Raw genomic sequence first — 18,379 nt, forward strand, 5'->3', positions numbered from 1 at the left:
GAAAGTTCCAACAGCTTGCCAGACCTGAAACCAAATAATGGCAAGAGTGATTAGGAACAAAGCAAGATGAATGCCACACGACATCTATCAAGTTTGTCTGTCACATGTATTTGATAGATTACATAGGGTTAATAAATTACCATCCAGAGTACACCCACTGTTGTTTCCTCAACTATTCATTATGTCACCCTGTGCTACCTGTACTTGTATTGTGATGCACACCAGTGGAGGCTACTGCTTTATAAAAGCTTTATAAAAGCTTTGGCCATTCCCTGTAACAGCCACTTCCTACCACTCTTTCAAGAACCATTTGAAGTGTGTGGTGTGGCAACTATACATTGTACTCTTTGGAGCTGTGGCTCCTGAGCCAGAGGACCATAAAAAGAAGCTTCTCTACTTGAAGTAAGAAAGTTGCAGCTCACTGTGCTGCTTTATCAAAACATCCCTCATAAAACATACTGTTAGGATGTTCAACAATAGCAACGGCTTCATGTAACAAAAGTTGTCTCTGTAGGAATACTGTACTGATATGCAACACACTCAACAATCTTCACCTGCAACAGTACCTCTTCATATCCACTGCTGTATCTGAGGCACTCAGATCTCTTCCTGGAAGGACAAGCAGCACCTCAGAGGTTACCATCATACCGTCATCCTTCCTGGAGCCAGGACAAGAGCTCAAGTAGCCTTCTCTCCCCTCTCTGCTGGTTTATCTCCAGAGAAACATTAGTTGCAGTTGCTATAACAACTGTTATTCTGGATAAGAAGATGAGGTCACAGAAAACATCTACTATTCTTCAAAGGCTGTGCCAAGTCAGTACTGTTCACAACACCTGTCACAGAGGCTAATACAGGGACATGAACAATATGACTGCTCTAAGCAGAGCAGTTTACATAAAACTCTCTCAGTAACAGTGACTTTTCTTCTAAACTGAAATAATGACAGACAATAAATAAAACTTATATAAATAGCAAATGGTTTATTAAAACAGACAAACCCAAACAAAAAGTCACAACACAATCTCACATCACTGTCTGGCCAAAGGTCAGACTTTAAGCTAGCATCCATGCCTCAATCATGTAAGCATGCATATAAAAGGGAAGTTGATGCCTTGCTGGCATGCTCCTCTAAATCTCCTCTGGGATGATTTTTTAGAATAGATTGTTTGTGAACATGTTATGAAATTTGAATTCCCACAAGACACTGAAAAGGTGAAGAACAGTTGTTTTTATTTACACATACAGGGTTTCCATAAACACCTGTCACAACACAAATGCAATTTGCAGCATTTCTAACAGCGGTGAAAACAGTGACAAATACAGAAAAAACCTCACAAGAAAGCATGCATTCTGCAAGGTTTAGGTAATTTTTTTCCCAAAGTCAGTGTATTTCTGAGGAACAATTTAATTTCAGAAGTCTGTGCAAACTACTTACATGAACAGTATCCAAAAGATACTCCTTTTGAATACTTGGTCACCAAGAATAACACATGAGATGTAGCTTTTGTGTGCAGGTTAAGACTTTTTACATACAAACAATGCTGCAGTCCTCCTTTATAACAGAAGGGAACGGATTATTAGAATGACATTCCTGAAACAGTCTTCATTTTAAAGTAACTATTTCATTAATAAGGCTGCTTTTAAACGAGTTACTCTGAAAGAAAGCTTTCAAGATTATCCAAAGGGAGCTTAGGTGCATGCTTTGTCTTCATTGCTAGTCATCTCTGATGAACACTGCTCAGGTCTATGGTTTAGGTATGTGTAAATCATGATGAGGATTCTGAAAACACTTCTATCGAAGAAGCTGCTCAGCCTCCTTGAACTTGCTTTCTTTTGTTTTCCTCAGTAATGCCTGTTTTATAGCATTGATCTTTTCATCAAGTTCAGCCAGTGAATAGCTCTGCTAAAAGAACAAAATAAAAATCACAATCATTTACATTTTGTAATTGCTAGAGAAGTGGCTTATCACTTGATACTTGAGGTCACTGCATATTGTACTAAGTGACAGAACTACTTCTGCAGAATTGTCTGAATCTAGTCTTTGCCTATTTAAATTTAAAGGAAAAAGAACATAAACTTGCAAGAAAGACAGTCCTAATCATGGATCAATACATTCATGCTACTTTTATTAGATGCTTGTTTAGTCTGCTCATAAAACACCCTAAGAAATCTCTTCATATTAAACACTGGATGAAACTACTTAGATTTTGCAGAACTTGGGTTTACAGCTAAAGGGTTTTTCTTCCTACTGCCCAACATCAAGCTCCTCTGTGCCACTTAACTTGGTAATTTTTTATGTTTTCTTATACAAGGAGGTCATCATCCTTTTAATAAAAAAAATTTCATCCTATGCAGGACCTTTTTTTTCCCTACACAAGCCTAATTTCTCAGGTCTCAGATGGCCCATAGCCCATTCTAAGCACTCTCCCAGATCCATCTGTCTCCAAGGGTGATAGCTAGGAGCAGACAAGGTTCCAGCCATGGTCTCACCTGCACCAATAACTTCTCTTGTGGCCTAAGAGGTACATGGTAAATGCATTCCCTTGTGATGGTGTTGTGAAAATGACTATTCTTACTGACAGGTTAATATCTGCTATAATGTCGGGTCCTTCTGCAGTACTTTTGCCAAGCCAGCCATTTCTACTTTTGTCTTTTCATAAACCAATAAAGAAAATTGACAAACAATTTTAAAATCAACAAAAACCACTATGCCACAAAACAAAAATGGAAGACATTAATAGAAGACTGATCAAAATACAGAAATTGCCTGTTTCTCTCAGCTTGATTAACAGCATCATAGATTTGTTTTATTCAATCATCCTCCCAACTGGTGAAAACCCTAGTATGTATTCTTAGAAGACTCATTTCATTGTAACATCCATTAGCTTTTTGTCTCCTTCCTACTCTCTTTGGCAGCAAACTATACAATACTTATGCAGCTACTTCTGACAACTTACATACTTGCTTCATAGAACTCCTGCTCACTTTCCACTCAAAACATCCTAAACTTAAGAAAAACAAGAGTTAATAGCACTTACATGGGGAGACTGAACCTTTCTCCTCTTGCCAGAACAGCTCTGAAGAAAAGACAATCAAAACAGACTTAATGTTGCACTGACAGAAGATCACAAATAATTCTTGTAACTATATTGTTAAGAGTCTTTAAAGTATAAAAAAAATCCCACTGACTGCCATTCCATGGATTAAAGAAACCTTTTTCATAATTAAGTACTTTGGATCATGAGAAATACTACTGGAGAGCAGTCAGAAGCTGTTGAAGCTTCTCCACACTTGGCAGTCAACAACTATCAATTTAACTGAAGCTTCCTTCAGACAGAATTGAGCTTTTGAAATTGTCAATATTTTCATCCCTAAAATTTGCCTATATCCACGCCAATATTTATGCAAAACTTCAGATAAAATGTGCCAATTACTGTGCAAAACTACTATTGCCACCATTACGATTTTTCCCCTGATCCTCATTCTAGAGGTCCTAATGCCTTTTCAATAGAAATCTCAGCTTATAAAAGTGTATGTTTTAACTTCTGGTTTTCAGCCAGAAGGAATAGTCTCACAAATAAAGAACTTTACTGGTCTCCAACAGAAATTAAAAAAAAAATTAAACAAAAATGTGCACTATTGCTATTGATTTTTATTAACTGACTCTGGCTAGTCTCAAGGGAGAAGATATAAATTAAATTGCAATCAACAAAGGTAGAAGAGACATTCTTACTGTTACATGGGGAAAGAAGAGCAAGATAACAGAAAAGAAATTTCTATAATCAAATAGAGCCTAATGTAGTAACAATTAACATTCTCTTTGTCCTAATACCCTTTGGTGAGTGAAGGTTAAGGTGTATTATTCAGAGAGAGACAGAGCTCTGCCTGAAAACCAGAAATAAAGGAAACTAAGTCACAGAATCACATGAAGCAATTTTCAGAAAGTTTACTCCCTCATCCTTTTGGAAGTCATTCACATATTGTTAGCAATCAGATCATGTACAGAAGCCCAAATGATTTCAGCTGTTTCAAGCCATTAATTATTTGCATCAAAAACCAAAACTTCAGTCAATTTTCTTGACATAAGAAGCACTTCAGATTTTAAGGCAAGGGGGACAAATACAAACTCTCTGACACATTTCTTACAAATTAGTTAAGCTTGGGTGGCAGTAATTTTTCCCCCCCAACAGATACTTTCTTCTTTTGAGTGAGAAATTAGGTAAATATGAACTTAACTAGATGGTCCACATGTAACGTAACCACTACACCAATCCAGAGTTGTTTATTAAAAGTGTCTGCCCTCCAACTCTAAGTTCCTCTCTGTACATCAAAGATTCAAGCACAAAAGGCATAAATACATTTAGAAATGCTGAGAGAAGGTAAGAAAATTTCTTACTACAGATTGAAAGTATTCAGGAGACAGTCCTTCCAGCTCAAGGATTTTATCTTCAAGCTTCTTAATTCTCTGATAAATGTCTCTTGGTACTGGACCACCTAAATACATCAGTAGTAATGCAAAAAAAAATTAAGAAAATCACTTGAATAATTGATTTAACTAAAGATTGCAAGTCTAACATCTGAATTCTTCAAGATTAGCTATCAACCAGTAGCTGAACAAAACAAATGGATGGGATAATATGAAGGAAGGATAATTAATATAATTCAGGGTAAAACCTGATTGATAAGCAAGTGTAGTCAATGAAAGCACTAAGACAAATTGATGTAGTTGGCTGATGCCTGTCAAGGTCCCTGAAATAGCTAATGATCACTCTTTGCAATACATTGGTCATGAAATGTTGCCACTTCAAAGCTGACACCAGCATTAGGAGAGAGCAGATAGGATGGCAGCCCACACATGAACTCAGCTTTGATATCTAAGATAGGTTTCTTTCAGAACAATCTTCACTGAGCATCAGAGATTAGAGGACAAGTATGAGCTGTCACAAGAACAGCATTTGCTTGACCATAGATGGGAGGAGTGGGGAATGTGTGTATTGAATAACAGAGGTCTGGGAAAAAAAAATCAAAAAAATGACCAAACAAACAAAAAAGACCCTAGCTCACCCAAGAACCACCCTGACAAAAAAGCCCACAACAAAACCCACTGACACCACAAAAACAACCAAAAAAATCCCAACTCAATTTGCTGTTTCCATCTTTTCTACAGCAGCTTGGGATTTGTTTCCCCATAGAACAGATAGAACTGATCAAAAGATCAGCCTTAGCAAGAATCTTATTTGCACTCCATAGTATTCTATAATGAAGGAACTATATGAAATAACTGTTTATCACAACTAAGTACTGGCTACTCCAATCTAAATGATAGTCTGGTTCTGAACTGTATTGACAACCAAGGCCAGAGAAAGCTTTTGCTTTTTGACACCCATTTCCTTTTATTTCTGGGTCTGTTAGACAAGACAGTTCTATTCCACAAATGACCAAAATAGCACTAATGTGGGGTTTGGGTTTTTTTTTCCATTCATCTATTTTGTCCATGCTAAGAAACTATTGTGCAAATAGCTTCACTCCTTCAGTTCTACCCTCTACTCAACACTCAGCACCTACAAATTAAACTGGCTAACCTATCACTCTTAATATTGCTTTCCCTTAATGCAAAGGGAAAAGAGCAGTACTAGCACTGGAAGCTGTTCTGAAAAACAGCCGGCAAGTCAAGATTAACTCTTTCTGTTGCTGGAAGCAAAAACTGGTGGAACAGGTAGCAAAGGCATGTTACCTGCTCAGATCAGTATTTTTTGCACAGCTCCTGGGGTATGCATCAAATAGTATTGAGATGTTCCCCATGAGTGCTGATTTGAACAAGAATTGAGCTGGTATATTGCATGCTTCCATCTTCTTAACCTCTACTATAGTTTACCTGACCCATTCCTTCAAACAAAATCTGATCACCTATTAGAGGCATGGCCTGGAAGCAAGGAGCCCTCTTTAGCTACCTCCAGTTGTTGTCCCTGAATGAGATATATGCATAAACTCCAAAGCCACACATTGTAACCCTAATGCTCGCCAGCCGCTTCCAAATTCTATTTCTATGCACAAAAGGCAGCTTATTTTTGAGACAGCTATAGAGCTAAGCATCAAGCTCTGATTGCTGCCTCAAGAGTATCTATGCATATCTTACTCTCCTTGCTACCAGAGAACTTTAATCCACTACACAGTCACAGGAATCTACCAATCGAGTCAACGTTCCAAATGTTTTTAAGATAATGGATTGGCATCTATTCAGTATTCAGAAGACAAAAAAAAATCAAGTGTGTCTGCAGTGTCATGTGTAGAAAATTCACTTAACTAGATGGAGATTGGGCTTCTGTTCTGTTTTGAAAATATTTTTCAAGAAAAATACTAATTCCTCCTTGCTAAGTGCCTCATTGTGCCTCGGTGCCATATCATGGAAAATCAGGGCTGGGGTGAGGAAATCAACTACCTAAAAAAAAACCATCAGCAGCCTGGCAGCTATGGCATTTATTTTAGTGAAAGGTATGGACTCGTGTTTGCAGGCCTAAAGAGAAGTAGTGGCAACAAGCTTCCCACATTCTGGGAATTAAGCTTTATGCCTAAACTTATTTCAAGAAACATTCTTCATCTTTAGGAAAAGGTTTCAGACCATCCTTTCTCTTGATTCTACCACCAGCCCACAAGTTAGCCATGAAGCAGCCCTTAGTCCTAAACTCAGCTTTTCCTGGTAAGTGGATCAAGGCAGGACTCCAGTGGCCATGGAGAAACCCAATCTCCAGATATTCCATATTATTTTAAATCCTATTCTCATGTAAAGTGTACATTTGCTAACTCAGCATCTCAAATTTGGCATAAACCTGGGTTCCATTTTGGGCATAAAACTCTAAACACTAGATCACTGTACTTGGGGGAACAAAACTCTTCAGTGGATCTAGCCACTTTTTTTACAGTATCAGTTTTTGCAGACTTGCCCAGTTTCACCACAGTAATCATAACTATATAAAATGGCACACCAACATCAAAGTTATAACATCATACAAACCTGTTTGTAACCGTAAGTGTGCTTCAATGTTTTGCAATCTCTCCTCAACAGCTTGGTTTCCACAATCATGCATGGGTACACTGGCTTTGTGACTGGACCCATGCATTCCTTCAGACCTAGTCTGAGGTCCATATGTATTTACTACCCTAGAAACTAGGTAAAGAGAAAATAAATTACACATATATGCACATGAAACACAAAACAGATCTAACTGAAAGAATCAAAATATTAAAGCATGAAAACCTGCATTAAATCAGTTTTACACAAGTCTTGCATATGAAGGGCCCCACACACAGTAAGATCAAAAGTTCAAGTAAAAGCATTTTCTTATTTTTTTGCATGAGTAACTAAACCTAACAAAACCCCTGGATTTTACATATGCAAAGTAAAAGAATTACTCATACATTTATGTAGAATGGCAGTGTTGAGAATTTGTCATCAGCTGCTGATAAACAGCAGAAACCTTGCTATCTATGTCAGCAGTTGCACATGAGAGCTTTTGTGAATGCAAAGAAGAGGCCAGACTAACATTACAGGAAGCATCATAAATACATGAAGATGAAGAGAGGTACACAACTGAAAAACCAATACAAACCTCAGCAAGGAAGTTCACTTCGAATTTTTGTCATCTGGATAAAAGCTTTAGTGACTCTTAGCTGCATCTAGGACTATCTTCTACCCATGCTGAGCCATGTCTTCATCAGAAGATTTTGCTCACTTCTCATTAAATCAGAGTAATTTCTCAAGTTCTCCTCATAGAACTACTGCAGTGCACTGCAGATTTATAGACTATATTGGCAGCTCCAGATGCTGAAGCAGACACACACATACATACACTTTCATGAGTGCAACATGCTACATTCTTGCTTGAATTTATGCTGGTTTTACTTCCAATTCCTTTCTAAGTGTTTTTCACATTTCAGTTATGAACTGTTCCTTGAAGTGAAAGCTTCCCTTTTTTCCTGCATTACGCTGCCATCCAACCAACAAATTAACACTCAGCTTAAAACAGTGACTATTGAAAGTTTCTTTATGAAAGATTCTAAAATAAAACTCACTTTCCCATTTCCTTCTTAGCTCACCATACCTTTCAAAACTTATTATTTTGCTTTACAGTATTATTCTAAATTACAGAATTAAAAATATTTAATTGGTTTCTAGGATCAATATCAAGTGGATAACTGAGTATTACCACTTTCAAAAATGCAAAAGAGGGTTGTTTTCATTCTCATTTTGGGTATTTTGTTTGTTTTTAAAGAAGGGTAACTTGCATACACCTGGAGAGCCACAGATGAACAATATTTACACACAACTTCTGTTGGACATAATTTTTATCTTATTTTTTCCTTTCCAAAAAATAGTGCAGTGATAACTTAATTCCCCAGCTTGTCAGTTCTTATAAATCCACCTCTAAGAACTTCCATTGTCCCAAAATTGTACTCTATTTCAAGACATTTGCACCAACTTATGAAAAATAGAAGATAATCCTATTTAATCTCAATTCCTTTTTGATGATTTCACCTTAGAAGAAAAACTAAGTATTGTTCAGCTTCTCTGTCCTGCTTTATCTTTTCCACATTTCCTTTCAGACAATAAAAACAGGCTATTTTGTTTTGGAATTTAGTGCCTAACCATTCATTTAGTGAAGCAGTTAAGGGATTTAAAACCTTGAAGACATAAATGAAGATGTGGAAGTATTCACTAGAGTAACAAAGTCAATACATTAAGTTTCCATTTTTGAGCATTCTATAAAAACTTTTGATATCAAAAACTTATCAGTTGCTGTTATATCTGTATACTTAAATGGGTATTAGAAGAGTTGCTTACCCTTTATATGACTTTTAAATCCAGGATAGGGTGTGAAAATTGCATCTGTTCTGGCACAGCTATTTTCTAAATAAATAATGATATAACAAGTGAGGTCCAAATTATGTATTTATAATTGAAAATATTCTAACCACCATCAACTTTGATGCTTTAAACAAATCTAATTTAAATGGTTCAAACAATAAAAAAAACCAGGAATACTTAATTCATTCTATAAACACTTGCCCATTAATAGTTTCACACACTTGCATGGACTTACTGCTTTTAATTGGATAAGTCACTCATACAAATGTATTCACAAGTGTATAGAGAAGTTTACTGGATCAGGACCAAATTTATTTGGTTCTTACTTTTCATTGCATTTCTCTGTAACTTATTTCCTTCTTCCTGTACAGAAGCCTTTCTCCTGCTTACTACTGTTATTCTGGTTTTATGTCCTTTTCTGAAACTCTCCTATTTTTTGACTGATCTAGTTTACTCATCAGTATTCTTTCCTAAACCTTTCTGCATTTATTCTGATCCATGTGATTTCTTTCATTTGCCTAACCATAAAATCTATAGTATGGATTACTTTAATTTATTCTAATGTTACTATTTACATAGAAATCTCTGTTCATTACACCAAAGATTTGCACATATTTTATTTCGCCTGAACAATGACACAAGTCTTATTATCAATTCTTCTGTACATAAGTAACAATTTTGGGAAACAATATTTCACTATCTAGCATATTCTACTAAACTTCAGCTGTCCTTTGCATTCCAACTAACATCCAAGCAGTCGAACTCTCTACAAAGCTTACTGAACAATAAGCTTTGATCTGTAAGAGCTTAAGTACCTCATAGAGACAATGCACATGTGGGTTCACAGGTACTTAGAAAATATCTCTGTACTTCTTATGTAGTTATGTATATAAAACTGTCTTAATTTCCAAGATGCATTTGGCTACAGTTACTCATCCTGTAAATGGGATCCAGTCTGCCCGATGGATTTAAGATTGGTTACAGATACAGCCAATTGTACTACAATGTGAGCAATGTTAAAAAGAAAAAGTCATTTCAAGTAGCTAGCAATTCAAATTCATTGTAAAAAATATTTCTAGGTAATTTAACTAGCATTAAATTAACTTCAATTTGAATATACAACTCACAAGACATTTCTGAATTGCAATTCCATTTACTTTGGAGGAACACCTAGTTAAATCACTGGGAACAATACCTACAAAATCATCTGATCTAAGATAGCAGTTCTTAAAATTAACATAATAATAGATATAATCTTTCTGTATGGGATGCATTAAACATTGTCATCCAGTGACTACTCAATTTATTTTTCTATCTGACATCTGCAGTGCACATGCAAGTTCTAAGTTTTAAAACAAAGTTACTCTTGAAAAAAGTTCTGATTTAAATACAGATTAGCACTTTTGAAAACAGAAAAATCAAATCAAACAAAATCAACCCCAAAAACAAACCAACAAAAAAACCCCCACACAACTTAAATTACTATGAAGATTAAAGTCTGGCTAGCCAGTTACCTTGATTACAATCAATAACATTGCAAAATTCCCTGACATTATTTTCATTGATCTCGGCTTGCTTCCTCTCGATGAAGGCTGATATCCGCCTGTCAATCTGCAGGTAATAAACATGAAGGCATATATCTATTTCATTCTTTAAATTTAAAATTTGCAAGGGTCTTTCATTTTTCTGTTTTTAAACTCACATAAATCACTTACTTCTGCTTTTCCAGCTTTTATTTGGACCACTTCTGGATCAAAATTAAAACGAGCATCCTTCAGATCTCTCAAGTCATAACTTCCATATTTTTCTTCAGTCTGACTGTTACCATCATAAACATCTAAACTTGTCTGGCTTTCTGTTTTACCTCCAGGTTCGACATGGCCTATATTTTCCTCTTTGATCAATGACTGGAGTTTTTCTAAGAGAGGCTGAACAAAGAAAACAGTGTATTAGGGTTAAAAAAATAAAAAGTCCAAAGTCCCAAAGACAAGAAGGCAAGTACTATTACAATTTCCAGACTAATGGAAATAATTTTGGGAATTACAACATCTTCTTCTGATAGAACACAGTAATAAGATTAAAAAGAAGTTCCAAATATTGTGCACACCATGATTCTGACCTTTCTGACCTCTCTTAGAGGTTTGTAGAGGAAAACTCCCACATTTCTGTGAAAATCTGCCCATACTCCCGTTTTACTAGCTAAATATCAAAGCTTCAATCACTGGCATCCATGCCACTTAATTAACATGTCATTCAAATGCTTACTCAGAACAGTAAGGCTTAGTATTTTTCCTCCTTAACATGAAATCTGGTGCTCTTACACTGTAAAGCCTTTATCACATCAGCACTACACTGTCCACTTGAAACCGTGGTTGCCCAAGTGAATGAGAGAACACAGACATGAAATACATAGGCATTATCATGAACACATGCTTTGCTTGACACAGTTGATTATCTACTTAGGTCATGAAATTAAATGAGATAAGGCACTGACATTTGTGGCAGGAAAAATGCTTATTTTACTGCAGTAACTCTTATGTACAATGTAACATCAAAACCTCAGTACATATATATGTCCCTGTCTCTTTTTAATTCCCATGAGTTTCATCTAGTCTGAATTTCACTGCTTATTTTCTCTCTAGAAATTATTTTAATTTTTTTTAAAGACAACATGATTTTTAGCAGTCAGATTTTCTGAAATGGAATCAAACTCCCATTTGCAGCATTTTTATATGTTGGATGTAAATTTATTTGCATTTATCTTGCATATTTTCTCTTTCTGCTCATCACACCAAAGATCTGGTGGATGTCTGGAAAACAAAAGGTCTTTCTTTTACCTACAGACAAGAAAATACAGAAACTTCCCTTTTCATCCTCTCAGCACTAGGAACCTCAAATAATTCATTAACTAGCTGAAGCAAAATAGTACTACTCAAATCCCATCTTCTACATATGAACTATCAAGGTCAAAACACCGCTCAGTTACCAGCTGACAAACTGCTAACCCTCTCTGCCATGCCCTGCCAATTACTTTTGGCAGGGTTGGAAAATTTCAAATAGTTAAAAGAAATGACAGTAATGGTGACTGGCTACTTGGCAAGATGAGACATTAATGTCAAAGAAATTACTCTTTAAAAAAAAAAAAACCTACGTTGAAAATATATTTAATTGCAGTAAGACACTCCAGGATGTGTCATGCTGGGATAATGCCACTTCTTGAACCACTGAAAGCACTCTATGAGCCTCAAAACTCACCCAACGCATGGAATCATTATCATAGCATGACACACACCTGCCGTGTCTTATTGCTTAATTATAACCCACCATAGATGGAAATGTATCACATTTACAATGCAAGTCTAGAAATCAATGAGGCTGCATTTATTCAGCCTGCTCACCTACAGGGGCTATTCCCACTAATCTGAAAAATCCATAAACGTGAGTACCTATGGAGCATAGTGGAATCCCAAGCATTTCATACTTTTGCAATCCTTTTTTATTGAACACACCTATGTAAGAACAAAATTGCTGGCATTTTACAGCTGAGAATACTTTTAGTTGTTGATCACTTTTGTCAATGCAAATGTGTCCATGAAATATTTACCTGTAAACATAAAATATGCTGCTGAAGTGCACTAAAGAGCAAGGCTGGCTGAAGTGCTGATGTGCTCTGAAGCTTGCTCCAATCGATTACAACTTTCACAATATCCTCTCCGAGATTAAGCTTCAACAGGCCAAAACAATAAAAAATTTTATTACATGTATTAACATCAAAAAAGTATACAAGACCACAATTATGCTCAGCCTCATATAGACCCATCCCAGTTTTAGACAAGAACATTGGAAAGATTTTATATTAATTATAGTCCAGGCAGTTATCATTTTCCAAGAAAGCTAGTAGTTGTACAATATATTCTAAAATTAAAAATTCCTTACTAACTCACCTCACTTTCATTGTGGGCTCATGTTAATCACTCACATCATCTTTTCTTTTAATGGATACTAGAACCACCAGCATGAAGAAACATGACCCAGGATAGCAGTCTCCTGTAAGTTCATGTATTTTATTCCAAGATTGCAAGACTCTGTGCCTGCATGACCCATGTCTTGATGTAACACCATGGCACATTCTTAAATTTTTCCTTGCTGCTAATCCAAAGGAAGCTTTATAAGTGCATAAAAATATATATTTTTTAATATCTCAAAGTTTAACAAACTCTAGATTACACAGCACCACTATTAAACCTGCTTTGAAATCACATTATTTTCCTGTATATGCATTCACATTGAAATGAACAATTGCCACAATCTATTCTCACTGTCAAGGAATTGCAATATTTAACTCCCAAGACAATAAAGAAAAACACATGTAATAAATTTGAGGTATTGTTCAAAAGAACTGTGTGTCTTCTATAAGCTATAAATACACTTTTTAACACAAAGATGATTGTCAATAAACTCTAATGGCATAACACACTTTCACACCCAACTTTGCCCTTTTTGTTACATTAAAGCTTTTCTCAAGATCTTAACAAGATGATTACTTTCATTTCCCAAAGGTAAGAAGGTTGTTTTCCTACCAAACATCCTGCAAGTGATACCCCAGATTCTAAATACAGATAAAATTCTTGTTTGAAATCAAGAGGACCTACAGGTATTCTGCTTGCAACGCTGAATTTCCAATTCATATGCATCACACTTTTATATATATATATATATATAGTATTCAAATATATATAATATAGAATTATAGAATTTATATATATAATATATATATAGATATAGATATATACAATAGATAATAGATATATAGATATCTATTCCTCACCCCTTCCATTAAAAAAACCTGGGGGTGGAAACAGAAAAGGCACCTCAGGAAGATGACAAAAGTGACCTTTAACTCATGGTCGAAAGACATTTAACTTCTAACTGCATCAAACATTACAAACAAGAAAACAAAATGCATATGCACTCATGTCCTGAAGCCACCACAAAGTGTATGAAAACTCTGAGAACTGGACAAGAAATGCCTCCATCATTCTGAAGGCAAAGCTGTGGATGACAAGCTGTCCCACCTTAGTTTCAAATCTCGGCATTAACACAATTTTGTAAAGAATTATAATCCTGAACCTTCCTTTTTTAGTCAAACTAACTAAACCTTGCTAAATTCAGGGTTAGTTCCCAAATTACACAGCAAAGGAGACAGTCTGACTAGACATATAATGTATTTTAGAAAATTTTCACAAATGGTTATCCCTGTTTAGTACTTAAGCTAAGTACACAGGATGTAGGAAAAGTAATGTTCTAGGATATACTAATCCTGAAGAAGTTTCAAAATCCAGAATGTATTTAGAACTTAGTAGGAATAAAATTTACTTTAGGAATTAAGCCTGTGAATGTGATCATCTGCAGCACATATTTCTGCCCGAAGTTTCTAGATTAATATCTCTCATATGCTGTATTACAGGCTGCTGACAGGGTGAAAAAGGTGTACATTAAGTCATCCAATTGAAACAAAATACGAGTGCTACTGCAATTTCCTAATAAGCCTCCTTTTTCCAAAAGAAAAAGCTGATATGTGCCTTCATATCATAATGGACAACTATTGGAAAAAAAGGCACAACTCCTGTCCAAGTGGTTTAAAGCACAAAAAGCAACAGAACTTCTAACTTAAAATCATTTAGAAGCCAGTCATGTGTTTAACTCACAGACACTGCTTTTAAAGAAAAATCAATAATAAACCCCTCCTGCATCAACAAAAGTTTCTAGTACAATAGAGTACATTCTCAGTCTTTCACATCCTACTGCTTCTTAGAACTGTGGCAAACAGATTTATAAATTCAGCATTTTGATACTTCAAAGCCTTTGACTAATTACAAGTCCACAGCCTATTCAATTTACAGGATCATATGTAATTTCAGCCCTTTGAAATTTGTTTTATGTAAACACTGGCTATCACTTGAATCTTAAAGAACTTTTCAGGATCAGCTATATTGGTTTTAAGAGCTGTTATTTTCAGATGTCCTCCTGGTCACGTCCTGCCATTGATTGCTCCAGTAAAAAAATTCCTGTGCCAGAAATATTCCTGCTTACAGCCCAATTTACTAGCATAAATCCAACTTAAACTACTATAATGAATCAAACTGTGACTGCTAACAATTTGGCACATGCTCAGCCATCTCTATAGAAGGGAAATGGGGAATCAGTAGTTTCAGTAAGAAATGCAAGCCAGTTTAATGGAGTCCATAAGGGGGTAAAACAGAGCAGTTAAATCTGTCAGAACTCAAGCACTGGCAGACAAGTGTGTAACTCAGCAACTGGAAAGGATCATAACTGAGCAACTAAAAGGACTTTCACAGCTAGGATGGAGCAACCAGAACCTTATCCGGCCGGTGCACTGGACAGTAAAATGTGTCTGTTGTCATGGAAAGAAGGCACTCCAAACACCAAAGACAATTATTCTCTTCACCATAGCTACTGTAACTCCACTGCAACTCTAAATTTAGAGTTCTCTCACAATGGTCTGTGCACACACAGTTATTTTTAAAAATCATCAGGGACTTTCCAGTGACATGCTAGGTGTAGAGCCAGCTTTGGAGAAAAAGTAAGCTGCTGAAGTCAAGAGGGAAAAATAAAAGTTTTTAATGTAGTTTAGAAACAATTAATAAACTTGTGATGAATCGCCTAGTTAAAAGCTTAGGAAACTTTCCTCTTAAGTCTCCTTTCTATTTTTCATAAACACAAAAGTTCCAACTTTTCTCTGATTGATTCTACCACTGTCACTCACAGTGCTGTCCTCACACTAAGATAAGCTGACAGTCACTAGCTCTTCACTGATCACATTCAGAATTTTGACCAGGAAGAATTAAGGGGCCTTTAAACATCAATAAATAGTTTTCGTACCTCAGTAATCCTATGAGTCAGCTGTGTCTGAACATCACACTGTTTGGTGCTGAACAGTTCAAAAGCCAAGGCAGTTTGTGACTATTTTAGAGACAGGAAAACTGAGACTTAAAACCAAGTGCCTGAATTATCAAGCCCTTCATTTTGGTTGCCTTTTGTTTGAAAACAGAGACAATTGCTAGCATACTTGGAGAAATGCAAATATAATAGAATTCTACACAGATGAGAGATGAAGCATTACAAAAAATAATTTCAGATCAGCCAGCAGCTATTCCTAAACTGCCTCTGCATCCAAGAGCCCATCTCTGTACCAAACAGACATTAAGTTACACTAGCTTCTGCAGATATTGCTCATCATCTGGCCCCAAACCTTCAAACTGCTAACTCTTGAAGTAAGAGGGTGCTTTTGTTGCCTGCACAGCACTACATAAATTGTTTCCACAGTGGAAATTTAATCTGCAAATTGTTTGTAGCAATAAATAAGTCATTACTAAAACCTTCTCCTGGTAAGGGCCTTCCACCACTGCTGTGACATCTGTTTCACAACTCACAGACATTACTAAACATAAAATAGGTGTTTTAACTTATGTACCATAGAGCAGAGGCCCTTTAAAAATTCTGACCCTTAGACACTGTGTGTTTCACAGCACGCCATTACCAAGGCAGGGCTAACTTCAAGCTCCTGATCATTTATTTTGATTTAATGCACAGTAAGTTTTCAGGAACTTCTCAATTCAGAGTAACTAATTAAGACACAGCAATTAAGCAAATTGCACTTTCCCATGGAAGAGATCATCCGTCAAACTACGAAGTGGCACGTATCACGGCGAGGCCAAGGCACGGTCCCGGCTGCGGGGGACAAGCAGCAGCGGCCGCGTACGCCGGGGCTGCCCCGGCCGGGGGAGCGGGGCAGGCAGCCGGCTCAGCCCTGGCAGAGGCCAGGAGGGCGCCAACAACGCCCAGAAGAGAGGCACCTCCCTTGAGTGTGGCAGACCCATGCCCTGTCCAGCGCTGTTCCCTATTCCTGGAGCCCACGAGGGCCCCGCAGGCCGGGCCGAACAGGAGCCAGCCCTGCGCGGGCCCCCTACGCGAGGCGATGAGAGGCGGGCGCGGCGCCCAGCCCAGCTCCGCCCAGTCCCACTCCCTCCGCCCGCCCCTCACTCACCTGCCCCGCCAGCCCGGCCAGACAGCGCAGGGCGCTGCTCGCTACCTCAGAGGCGGCAGGGTCGACCTCCGGAGCGCGGGCGCCGGGCGGGAGCGGGCTGGGCGCCGCCACCGCCGCCGCCATGACACCGGGCCGGGCCGCGGCCGCGCCGTCGCCCCGCGATGACGAACGCCTGGCCCTGGCTCCACCCCCGCGCTGATTGACAGGCGCGGCAGCCAATGGCGGGGCTCCGCAGCGCCGGCCCGGGCCGAGGGGCGCGCTCCCGGCCGGGGCCGCTGTGGGGGGCGCGCTCCCGGCCGGGGCCGCTGTGGGGGGCGCGCTCCCGGCCGGGGCCGCTGTGGGGGGCGCGCTCCCGGCCGGGGCCGCTGTGGGGGGCGCGCTCCCGGCCGGGGCCGCTGTGGGGGGCGCGCTCCCGGCCGGCGCGGCGCTCTCCCTGCCCCGGCTCCGGCCGCGCGTACCGGGAGGTGCCGGCGCGGGCACGGCGGGCGCGGCCCCAGCGAGGGCTCCATCACGGTGGGGAAGGACCACCAGTGCTTATTCAGTATAGCGCATTGCCGCCCGTGTTTCAGCTCTGCCTTTCTGGTTACCCCTTCACTATTTTGCATTCATACGTGTTGTTCAAAGCCTTGACTCTTCTGGTTGCGGCAGGGCTGTTTTTAAATTAGACTGCAAAGTTTGTCATAGTACTCTTGATAACTGGGATTGCAAAATTTGATTCCCTGTAAGACAGTTTACTTGTAAATTTCTTTCCTAAGAAAGTAAGCAGAAATTCCTAAGAAATGGAAGTAGAAATGCTTACAAAGGTTTCCTACCTGGTGTTTCTTTTGATAGCCAAATTTTGATCTTCACACTTCTTTCTGTTCCCTGACCCTCTACCCCCCATGTTTTTTATTCCCACGAAAAATGGTGAGTGCAGTTGTATATACAAATGTTGAAACATTCTTAAATAAAAAATTTAGAAAGGCAGATTAATTTATTTTACTGATGTTTTAGGGGTTCTTTTTCAGATAAGATGTACCTTGATATAGTGAAAATAAATGTTTCTAAACAAGGCTTTCAGCACCAGCAACCCATGACATTTGAGGAGCCACAAGCTGAGAAAGCTCTGCTCAGTTCCAGAGAAAAATTAGTTCCAAAGAAGACTTCAGTGTTTAATGGTTACAAATATTTTGCATTTTGCAAAAATATCTTGTCTAGGGTGAACTAGATGGCATTTGCTTGTGTTCAGTTGATGACCATTCTTTGGATTCAGAAATACTTATGGCAGAATATGTGTGTGGTTTAGAAGCTCTGAAACACAGAAGTTTACTTAATTTCTGAAAACACACAGTTTTTATCAAATAACATTTTGAACACATGTACTGAATATGGTTGTCAGCTAAGAAAATTTGTTCAATTTCATTTTGCATTTCTGTGCAACAATACTAATTCCAGCTTGTGATCAAGGG

General features: G+C 38.1%; 1 protein-coding gene across 2 annotated transcripts; it reads right to left on the reverse strand.

Annotated features, from left to right (window-relative positions):
- Nucleotides 1-984: 984 nt before the first annotated feature.
- MBIP (MAP3K12 binding inhibitory protein 1) lies at nt 985-17,061 on the reverse strand. Of its 2 annotated transcripts, none has more exons than XM_058806773.1 (9): nt 16,932-17,061; nt 12,468-12,587; nt 10,579-10,791; nt 10,378-10,474; nt 8,840-8,905; nt 7,013-7,165; nt 4,397-4,494; nt 3,039-3,077; nt 985-1,900 (listed from the first exon to the last, which is right to left on the reverse strand). In XM_058806773.1, exons 1-9 carry the CDS (start codon nt 17,052-17,054, stop codon nt 1,793-1,795), a joined length of 1,017 nt encoding a protein of 338 aa, XP_058662756.1. In that variant the 5' UTR covers nt 17,055-17,061; the 3' UTR covers nt 985-1,792. The 2 variants fall into 2 exon arrangements, with proteins under 2 accessions (XP_058662756.1, XP_058662755.1); XM_058806772.1 differs by having other exon boundaries at nt 985-1,903.
- Nucleotides 17,062-18,379: the final 1,318 nt, after the last annotated feature.

This window comes from Ammospiza caudacuta, chromosome 6 (genome assembly GCF_027887145.1).
Source record: "Ammospiza caudacuta isolate bAmmCau1 chromosome 6, bAmmCau1.pri, whole genome shotgun sequence".
Taxonomy (NCBI): domain Eukaryota; kingdom Metazoa; phylum Chordata; class Aves; order Passeriformes; family Passerellidae; genus Ammospiza; species Ammospiza caudacuta.